The sequence below is a fragment of the Mastomys coucha genome, unplaced genomic scaffold (genome assembly GCF_008632895.1).
Source record: "Mastomys coucha isolate ucsf_1 unplaced genomic scaffold, UCSF_Mcou_1 pScaffold15, whole genome shotgun sequence".
NCBI classification, from domain to species: Eukaryota; Metazoa; Chordata; class Mammalia; order Rodentia; family Muridae; genus Mastomys; species Mastomys coucha.
This window is the reverse complement of record NW_022196897.1, coordinates 18,666,290-18,677,194: the sequence shown is the minus strand read 5'-3', so window position 1 is coordinate 18,677,194 and position 10,905 is coordinate 18,666,290. Positions and strand designations below refer to the sequence as shown.

The window sequence follows — 10,905 nt, the reverse complement described above, 5'->3', positions numbered from 1 at the left end:
ATATCTTCTATGAAAGTGGAATATATCTTCTATGATGCCTCCTCTGGGCATGTTAGCGATACTCTTTAGATAAATAGATATCATACTTTCCTCTACTGGACCCTCATCACCCAACCTGAGTACTCTTAGAAGGCTTCTTCCAGCTCTTCAACCAAGACTCACACATGAGCCCATTTGTCCCATGGTACTCCCAGAAAGAAGGGCCCTGTCAGCATCATATAACTGAGAGAAACAGAAAATGAACATGCCTTGGTTCCTGGATTTCTAGGCCCCTTGTGTTCTTCTTGTCCTAGGAGGGTGGTGTTGACAGAATCCTCCTTTGCTTTCCACTCAGTCGAGTATAGCCCACTTTGGGTCTAGAAGAGTGGTCTGGTCCTCTTTGGATTAGGCGTGACTGCTCTGACCGGGAGTGCCAAGACCTCTGTGGGTGTGGCTGTGGCACCCAGCGTACACCAGCCCCACCCTGTCCCCAGGACACAGTGCCCATTGCTCCCCAGTGGCTGTGGGTAAGATCGGATCACAATGACTCCAAGAACACTTGCAGGTACCTGGGCGGAGCTGTCAGAGGGAGCAGGTGGAAAGATGGGCTCTCCCAGCAAATAGCCCACCTGCCAGGGGGCTCTAAATTTACAGGACCTTCCGTGGCCTCACACAGTAGGTGAGTGTGATATCACCTAGGAACCTTTTAGCGGTGATGACAGTCTCGGGGAGAAGCAAGCCTGAGACCCCAGTGTCAGAGCTGAAGGGACTGAGCTTTTCTCTCTAGTTGGGATGATGCTCAGAATCTGTCTTGGCTGGATGTGGCTTGATGGTGGAACACTTATCTATGCTACAGCTTTACCAGACTCTCTGTCTCATCCCCAACCTTGGGGAAGGGGCACCAAAAATGGTCTTGGCTCCTCCCCAGATCCACTGTCAGCATCTGGGGTAGGGAGTGGGAGAAAGTCATATGTGTCTGCAGCTCGGTCCTGTTCTGAGGAGCAGCTTCCCCATCAAAGTTTACAAACTGGAATTCTACAATTCCAGTAGGAGGCCCAGCCCTCCCATGCCTTCTGCTATGGCAGAAGTCCTGTGTGAGCTGCAGGGGGTGGCCCAGGTTTATAACCCCCAGGACTTGGAAAACAGAGGCAGGAGGATGATGGATTGTGCCATGTAGGAAGACTTCCTCAAAAGGAATTAATTGAACAAAGAGTCAGATGCAGGCTTTGGCCTAGGCTTTAGGGGAAGGCTCTCTTGCTGCCCAGATCTCAAGGACTGGATTAAGGATTGGAGCAGAAACAAAACGCTAAGCCAGTGGTTCTCAACTTTCCTAGGCATGCTCCCTCATGCAGCATTGACCCCAGCCATATAACTATTTCCATTGCAAGTTTGTAATTGTAATGTTGCTACTGTTGTGAATTGTAATGTAAATATCTGTGTTTTCTGATAGTCTTAGGTGGCCCCTGTGAAAGGCCATTGTGACCCTCACAAGGGTCGCAACCCACAGGTTAAGAAACACTGTTCTAAATCATATTTTTTGAGACAGGATCTCATTTAGCCCAAGCTGACCTTGAAGTTGATATGTAGCCAAGCACAACCTTGAATTCATTGTTTATTTTGAAACAGGTCCTTACTTTGTAGCTCTGGCTGGCCTGGAATTCATATGTAGACCAGGGTGGCCCACAAACTCAGAAAGATAGATGCCTTCCTCTGCCTCCCAAGTGCTGAAATTAATAGCCTTGATTTTTTGGGGGGGAGGGAGGCGGGTTTCAAGACAGGGTTTCTCTGTTTATCCCTGCTGTCCTGGAACTCACTCTGTAGACCAGGCTGGCTGAGAACTCAGAAATCCGCCTGCCTCTGCCTCCCAAGCACCAGATTAAAGGCGTGCGCCACAACTGCCCAGCTATTTTATTTTTCAAGACAAGGTTTCTCCGTGTAGTCCAGGCTGTCCTGGAACTCACTTTGTAGACCAGATGGGCCTCAAACTCAGAGATCCACCAGCTTCAGCCTCCTGAGTGCTGGGATTAAAAGCATGCACCACCACCTCCTGACGATAGCCTTAAATTAAAATATATATATATATATATATATGAGTGTTTTGCCTACATGACAGTGCATTCTGTGCATGCCTAGTGACCTTGAGGCTAGAAGAGAGTGGTGGATAACTTTGGCACTAGAGGCTGTTCTGTATACACGTTTTGGGAATTGAAGTCCGATCCTCTCGCTGATCCGTTTCTCCAGCCTCTGCATTTGCCTCCCAAGTGCTGAGATCACAGGCATGGGCCGCCAAGCTCAGTTTCTTGCACATTCTAGACAAGCCCTCTCTCAAAGTGTGCTAAGTGATAGGAAAGGCGGTCTTCTGCCAGCAGGTGCAGCGAGCCCTACACTGTGCCACTAGCTCACGTCAACGTCACAGCCGCCCCCAAAGGGCTGGCGTCCCCGCCCTCACCGCCTTTGCTCCGGGACACAGCAGGCGAGGGTCCTGCGGGAGCCAGCTTCTGCTGCCCCTTCCTGGCGCTATGGCCTGCGGACTGGCATACGACCTTCTTGAGGCCCCGCTCGCCCCTGCGCGTCCCCCGGGCGCGAAGGTGTCCTGAGCTGAGCTCTGACTCCAGATGTTCCGGCGCAAGCCCATGGAGGGGACCCCGGCCTACAAGCCCAAGGGGTATCCCGACGGGGCCACCCCACTCCTCCCTATTCAGCGGCTGCCGTTGCTGCTGCCCATGCTCGACGGCCGTGCGGGGCGAGGCAAAGACGGCACGTGGTGGCGGGACAACAAGTCCCAGCGCCTGCCTTGCCTGTCCCCCGAGTCCCCGTACGCTCCGCGGGACCGTGGGACCGTGCGCGCGCTGCTACTGCCGCCGCTGCTGCCGAACAGCTCGGCCCGGGAGGCGGGGGCTCGGGGGAACCGGCAGCCCAAGGACCACGACAACCGTGACACCCTACGCTCGCTGCTGAGGGAGCTGCTGCCCCACAAGTTCAGCCGCTTCCTGAACAAGCTGCGCGCCAAGAGCGTAGACACAAAGGCGGACCGTGAGGCCGCGGGGGGTGGGGGTGGGAGTGGGGGGGTGCGGAGTCGGGTTCCCAATCGAGGACTGTCTCCATCTCATCGGGCTCTCCTCCTCCCCCTTCTCTTTTCCTTTCTCCTCTTCTTGTCCCCTCCCAGCACCCTCAGCGCCACAGTACCCCAGGAGTACATCAGATCACTGCCTAGCTTCTCCGTGTTCCAGCTGCTCATTCCTCCCGGACCTGTGGTAAGCAGAGGGGACCCTTTTGATGAAGGAAGGGTTGCCCTGGGTGCTACCATGGTGGGCCTCTGCTTACATCAACTGTGGCCTCTTTCTCTTCAAGGGACCAACCATTGCAAGGGGACGACGGTTTTAGAGAGAAGACTACCCTGGGGCTCCCAAAAGGTGAATTCGTCAGAGCCAAAAAGGCCCATCCGTGAGTAGTAGCTGTTGTGAGTACACACGTGCTATAATTTTGTGGCGTTAACTCTCTCCTTCCACCTTCACGTGGGCTTGGGGAACAGAGGTCATCAGGCTTGCCTGACAATCATTTTCCCAAGCCATGAGTTATGGGAATGGAAACAGGAAGGCGTGCCTTCACTTCCTTGTTTCTAGGCATTCACTAATGGATTTACCATGTATCTATCGATCCACTCACCTATCCACCCTTGCACGAACTTAACCCTTTACCCACAAACCAGGCCTTCTATAAGCTATTGTGAATCTCCATTCATTTATCCATCGAAGCACCTAACTGGCCATGAAATAACTGCCTCCAAACTGCTGAACTGCCAGACAGCCAGTCTTTCATCTACTCACAAATCCCCTCTGGTTATAGCTGCCTGATATCTATCCTTTCATTCACTTATAAACCCAGGATGCCAATCACCTCTCCCGTAGTAATAAAGCCACCCACAAGCTTACATGTTTGTCTGCATAGCCATCCAGCTACCCATCCTGAGATTCAGCGATCAGCTGAGATCCATCCATCTGCTGCTGGACCTTTCTCTCATCTAGAAGCATTACCTTTGTTTGAAGTTTTACTATGTATCAAATGCTAGAGGAACAAACAGTGAGAGATAGAACCAAGAGAGATCCTGACATTAACTCACACTAATGTTTACCTGGAATTGCAAGCTAAAGAGCTCTTAATGGAGAGGGGAAGGAAACAACGGGTTTAAACAGGCTGGAGCACAAGTGCAGGGTAAAGGCCACTATCTGGGCGGTTTAAAGACTAGAGAGTTGGGTGTAGTGGTGCACACTTTTAATCCCAGAACTCAGGAGGCTTAGGTAAGCCACTCTGTGAGTTGGAGGCCAGCCTGGTCTACATAGTGATTCCAGAACAGCCAAGGCTACAAGATGAGACCCTGTCTCAATTAATCAATTTAAGGAAGGACCAGAGCAAGTGTACCATTACTGTTCCGACCCGGCAGACATTACTAATGGATCACTGCACATTTCTCTGTGAGCCTCAGAATCCTTCCTGACCCAGTTCTCTAGGATCAAAGTAGAGACTTAGGAGGATGGAGAGATGCCTCAGCAGTTAAGAACAATTGGCTGCTCTTTCAGAGGACCTGGGTTCAATTCCCAGCATCCACATAGCAGCTCACAGCTGTCTGTAACTCTAGCTGTAGGAGATTTGACACCCTCATCCTCATACATCCAGACAAAACACTAAAACAAATCACTCAAGAAGTGGAGACTAGAGTTGGACACTTATTTGTATGCAACATTCCTTCAGTACACTAGATTGCTTCAGTGAGCACTCTTCCCCAGGCAGGGAAGCATGGTGTCACACTGGCCGGCAGAGCCTATATGTCTAAGCCTTGCCTTGTGGCCAGGACGGAGCTGAGGTTCTGTGTGCATACAACTGTGACCTAACTAAGCCCTAACACCTATAGTCAGGTTCCCAGCTGCATGGCTGTTTGGTGGACAGTGAGAAACATACCTTATGCATCCACAAAGATGGCACAGGATCAGTGGGTGTGGGTGTGTAAATACGTGTGCCCAAAGTGAAGGTGCAATGGGGCATTTCTGAGAGATCAAGTAAGCAGGCTGGCAGCCCAGCCGCTGAGGGAGAAATGAACAGGTCTAACATTTTTATTACATACAAATATAACACACCCTTTATGGAGCACAACCCCATTGACAGGCCCTGTTCTAGGTGCCTCCCCACACGGGGTACTCCACTCTCCCAGTTCCTGTGACGGCGGAATGATCCCGCCTATAACACAGCACATGACCGGAAGGAGAAAAGTGAGAAGTGGAACCTTGAGGACAGTGTGCCCCAGCTCACACGGCCTCGGTGGCACAATCGAGACTGACAACTATCATAACAGCTCGAAGCTAGAGATGTTTCTTCCACCCGGCATACCCTCGGCAGGATGCTCTTGCAGCCCACCCCATCTCTTCACACCCGTGCTGAGGAAGGGGTGGGGCACCATCATTTCCTTATTTTTATTTCTATCTGCTTGTTTGTCAAACTGTAGCCCAGGCTGGCTTCACACTCACTATGCAGCCAAGGATGACCTTGAACTCCTGATCCTTTTGCGTCCACCTCCACACACCAAACCATGTCTGGCTTAGTCTCTATCACAGAGGAGGAGACAGGTTTCCATGTGTCAGGACCTCTTGATGGCTGAGTGAAAACCCTGCCCTCTAGCCTGATGTCTGTGAGTGGCAGCTGTGGGCCAGACATCCCTGTGCCTTGGTTTCCTCACTTGTAATTGGGATAATGACAGGGCTTCATGGTATTGTTCACGTTTGGTGGGATAAAACACGTCACATGATGACCGGAACAAGCACTTGGAAAAGGCCATCTGGTGTTACTGGTAGACCTCTACCACCAACCAAAACCTGTCAAAGATATATATTGTGTGTGTGTGTGTGTGTGTGTGTGTGTGTGTGTGTGTGTGTGTTTGGATGGGTGGGGCCCTGGAGCCTGTGGAAGTCACAAGCAGTAAGCTGACAATGTGGGCGCTAGAACCAGATCCGGGTCCTCTATAAGAGCACTCACAAATCTACTCTAAGTGGCTGAACCATCTCTCCAAGCCCTGGCCAAGAGCTTACTAGGAGCCCTGGCTCCCCCGGCCTCTCATCTCCCCTCAGCAGACTCCACAGCACATAGGTCCCAAAGTGAAGACTGTGCTCATTTGCAGCCCCTCTGGAGAAGGCTCAAGACCCCGCAAACGCCATTGCCCTTTCCGGGTACGCTTCGCAGACGAGACCCTGCAGGACACAGCACTCCGGTACTGGGAACGCAACCGTGCAGGTGAGCACACAGAAGATTCCAGAAAACTCTCGGCAGGAGTGCAGAGGTCACAGGCTGTGGCTTCAGGTCCTTAGAGAGCAGAGCAAGCCGATGACTCTACAGAGGAAGGGTCCCTGAGAGGCAGCAGAGGTGGGTGGCATTAGGCACATGGTGCCAAGGCAACAGTGGCTACCCAGGCCGTTATCATTAAAGAGCCCTTCCTCAACCACCTCAGCTTCCACAGCCTCCCAGTCCCTCGGTAGCTTTTCGAATCATCTTTCTCACAGATTCTGAGGGTCAGGCTGACCAGATATGGAGCAATTCTTAGAAGAGGAAATATCTTCTCTCTTGAAAAATGCTGAAAGCGTCTAAGAGAGAAACTCAGAACCCTAGGCAGAAGCGAGCTCTCAGCCCCAGGGGTGGCCTCCTTTGACTTTTGCGAATGGGTGGCTGGGGGCAAGCAGAACAATTAGGAAGACAAGACTTCCTGGTACCCAACTCCTGTCCTCCAGACTCAGTAACCCCAGGACACCTCCCCTTAACACTCACATGAGCCGGGCAGTGGTGGCGCACGCCTTTAATCCCAATACTTGAGAGGCAGAAGCAGGTGGATTTCTGAGTTCGAGGCCAACCTGGTCTACAAAGTGAGTTCCAGGACAGCCAGGGCTACACAGAGAAACCCTGTCTCGAAAAAACAAACAAACAAAAAAGAAAAACAAACAAAGCCATTCACATGAATCAGGGAAGCCCAACTTCTGGCTATATTTTGCACATGTATGTGCTTCAGAATATAATTTCAGCTAATAGACTTGCGAGCTCTTGTGCCTACGAGGACTAACAATGCTGACTTATTGTCTTTTTTGAGACAGAGTCTCATGTATCCCAGGCTGATCTACACAACTCACTTCGTAGCCAAGGATGACCTTGAAATCTTGATCCTCCTGCCTCCACCTCCCAGCTGCTAGGATTACTGGCTTGTGCTACTAATGCTGCATCCCAGCTTCTGGTTACTTTGATTGCTGAGAAATTTGAGGCAAAGGGTGGTTGTGTAAGAGCCATGGAAGAGTAGAACAGAGGGCAGAATGCTCCAGAAATCCAAGGGCACATCCCATAGCATCAGGACTCGATGCTTCCTCAGCTTCTCCGGTCTGTCAGAGGTAGCCTCTGGGAACCCAGGAAAAGCGCCTAGCCCTCCCTCCAACCCCTGCAGATTCTTGGCATCCTCTGGAATTTCCAAGGTGGGGTTTCTGGCCCTCCCACTTTAGAGAAAAGGGGCCCATTGGGGGTTGGAGCAGGATCACTGGCAGGGCTCAGCTTTGTGGTACAGCAGAAACAGTCACAGCGAGGCAGTTTTAAAACCCAGGACTTCTCTGGAGGCAACTGGCAGGCACTGGGGAGCCTGTGGTTGCCATGGAGACAGGGCTCTGTCTAGCCTTGCCAGCCAGAGGAAGGAGAGAGGGTGGGGGCATGTCAATATGCCCCTCCCTGGGGGAGGGGACAGGGAACGAACTCTGCTCTCTCTCTCTTCTAGTCCGGCAGAACATCTTTCCGAGCGAGCAGACGGCTTTGCCAGCAGTGTCTGTATCAGAGCGGGTGCTTGGGAGTGTTGGGAGATGGTTGGACAGTCTGCCCAGAGCCCTTCATCCCAGGACCCAAGACACTGTGGCCGGCTCCTCATGCTGGAACTGCCCTGGCATGTGAGGCTCTGGGGAGAGGAAATGGGAGGGTTGTGGCCTAGGTCCTCAGGTACAAACTGTACGTGTGTCTGGAACTCAGGGTCAAAAAGTTACAGGCTCCCCTCTCCCTATCAGGTCAGCTCAGGAACCACAGCTCTACCTTTCTGAGGATGCCTCCATGAGCAGCGGCCTACCCTTCATCTCCAGGGCCACCATCCCAAGGCCACGGGGAGGCCTCAGGACCTTCCTGGACACCCCTAGCAATGTGGAGCAGGTGGGCAAATTGCCCCGTTCCTGGAACCAGGAGCTGGTGAGCAGCCCAAGGGAGCTGGGCAGCAGAAGCACCAACCCTCAGTGACTCTGTAGGGGGCCCTGTCTATTGAGTCACCACCACGGGGGTTTATGGCTTGGATTTGTGTGGCTTGGCCTCCCTCAGTGTGGAGCCGAGGGTAAGGAGGCACTGGAGCCAGGCTAGTGAGCGGGTGGGCTGTGCTTCAGCCTAGGACAGCTGCAGAGTGGAACCATCTGTCCCCCACCCCTGCCCCTGGGACCCGTCTCCTCCCTGGGGTCACCTCAGCAGTGCCATGCTGGGCCTCCTTCTCCCTCTAGGAATCCTTTCTGCCCAGTTTGGTCCTGCAGTCTGTCCTGAAGCAACAAGGCCGCCCTAAGGGCTACCAGCTCCTCCTGCCATCCACAAACCGGCAGCAGGCTCACAGGTGAATGCCTGCCAGAGCCCCCACCCCACCCCCTGCTCAGGAGTGTACCCATGCCAGGCAATGAGGAGAGTGCTTCTTCACCCCACAAATAAACACACCACCTCCCAGGTGGCTGGGATGGATCACTAGGTCTCCCAGGAAAAGCCACTCTGAGTGCCTGACTGGGGATCACTTGGGGTTCCTGGGTGGGGGAGATTAGGGTGGACTCACAGCTGGGATGAAGCTGGTGACATTTGGGAGTGGGGAGACAGGGCACCCAGGGGCTCAGATTGTTCCAAGGAATGCTTTCTCAGGGGGTGGGCCACTCACTCCACAACCCCAAAATCTAAATCAGTCTGTGCCTGAAGCAGACCCCCAGTCATAACCTCGGCCTAGAAGAGTGGATAAACAACTTCCTGTCCTTACGCCGGAGGCTTCTCTGTTCACTTTTAGTAGAAGGTGTGGGCATCCAGACCGCAGCCCAGGAAAAAAGAGCCCTGTGTGTGGGTAATTCTTAGTCCTCTTTGCCTGATCCAGTGTTCAAACCCACACGCGGAGGTGGCCTGAGTCACCGTGGCAGGCACCTCCTAGAATTTATCTGCTGCATTAACATACACACTGCCATACACCTGGGTGCCCCATCACTCTATGTCCCAACCCCTGGGGGAAGCCTGGGAGCCACCTCTCCCTCTTTGGAGTTTCACCTTGTTCTTGCGCTCTGGCCAGGTCTTTATCGCCACCTGCTGGCCCTTGAAGAAACGGCTCGGACTCGGCGCGGAGTGGAGTCTAACAGGGAAGGACCGAATGAATGCTAAAGCTGGGGGTTTGGGTTGGACTGGGCTGGTCATCTTAGGGATCATACCCAGATGGGCTGGGTATGATGAAGGGCTGAAGAAAGGTAGATCCGGACCCGGCATGCGACGCGATGCGTCGACGTCATCAGCGCTGGGCTGGAGCGGAGCTCAGTCGCTTTCTGGGCTTTCAGGCTGTGTGTGACCCAAGACGTGGAATCCCTATTTCCCTGGAGTGCCGCGCGCCACGGGTGCGGGTTCTGCCTCTCTCTGTTTCCCCGGCCGCCTGCAGCGCAGCACCGCACCGCGCGGGGGCAGTGTTGGCCTGGCTTTGCGTCGCGAAACTTCCACTCTAGTTCGGTGTCAGTGTCGGAAACTTTCCCTTAGGCAGTGCTCACTGTGATCCCTGAATCCTGGGGTCGGCGCTCCCCACTGTGGGGAACCCAGCCTCCAACCTGCAACCCCAAGGCCTGGCCTTCACGAGGCCAGGAACGCATGCAAGGAGAAAAACTTGGACGTTGAAGTAGGACACACACACACCACAGAGATCCCACACACAGAGGACAGCACATACACACCCACACCACCTGGAGACCCCACACACAGGGAGAACACACAGACACACCATACCGCACCAATAGAGACCCCAGACACATAGAAAACCATACCACAGGTATTCACAACATACAGCCCAGGTACACAACACACAGTAAACACACTATATATACAGACCCCACACATGGAGAGGCACACACACACACACACACACACACACACACAGAAGACAACAGATACCACAAAGTCCATATTTATGGAGACACACCACAGATACACGTGGACATGGAGAGGCACACATGTACCACATCATACACATGGAAAAACTCAGACACGAGGTACCCACCACACACATACCACATAAAAACACAGCACATTGACATATATGACCATACAGATGGCACACAGACATCCTCCCACATGGAGAAGACAGGCATGTATACACTAGAGAGAACACAGACAGAGCCCATTCCACACAGAGAACACACACACACACATACACACACACACACACACACACACACACACACACACACACGGAGCCCATTCCACACACAGAGATGACACCACACACACACACACACACAGAGCCCATTCCACACACAGAGATAACACTTCAGAACACGTGTTGCACACTGAAACCTAAACCTCTGGAGTCCAGGATCTTAGAGGACCGCAGAGGTGGCGTCTGCCTACAGCTACAACATGGCACTTAGGTGAAGAAGGGGCTAGGAATGCTGAGGCTAGGGAAAGACCTAGGTCCCGGGTTTTTCATCTCTCCTCAGAGTGATTCCATTCTCCCTCCCAGAGTGTACACTGAACCCTTTTGTCTGGATGGCTGAGCAGGACCTCACTGAGGAGCTTTGGCTGGTCTGGGACTTGTTTTTTTGTTTTTTTGTTTTTTTGTTTTTTTGTTTTTTTTTGAGACAGGGTTTCTCTGTGTAGCCCTGG

General features: G+C 52.8%; 1 protein-coding gene across 5 annotated transcripts; it reads left to right on the top strand.

Moving 5' to 3' along the window:
- The first annotated feature begins 505 nt into the window (after window positions 1-505).
- Window positions 506-8,776, top strand: CUNH9orf50 (chromosome unknown C9orf50 homolog). Of its 5 annotated transcripts, none has more exons than XM_031369701.1 (8): window positions 515-658; window positions 2,346-3,012; window positions 3,146-3,233; window positions 3,331-3,423; window positions 6,146-6,258; window positions 7,769-7,934; window positions 8,049-8,187; window positions 8,523-8,776. In XM_031369701.1, the coding sequence occupies exons 2-8, from the start codon at window positions 2,595-2,597 to the stop codon at window positions 8,631-8,633; spliced, it is 1,128 nt and encodes a 375-aa protein (XP_031225561.1). In that variant the 5' UTR covers window positions 515-658; window positions 2,346-2,594; the 3' UTR covers window positions 8,634-8,776. The 5 variants fall into 5 exon arrangements, 4 of the variants coding, with proteins under 4 accessions (XP_031225562.1, XP_031225564.1, XP_031225561.1 ...); XM_031369700.1 differs by having other exon boundaries at window positions 517-658; window positions 8,049-8,223; XM_031369702.1 differs by lacking the exon at window positions 7,769-7,934 and having other exon boundaries at window positions 506-658; window positions 3,331-3,392; window positions 6,099-6,258; window positions 8,049-8,223.
- Window positions 8,777-10,905: the final 2,129 nt, after the last annotated feature.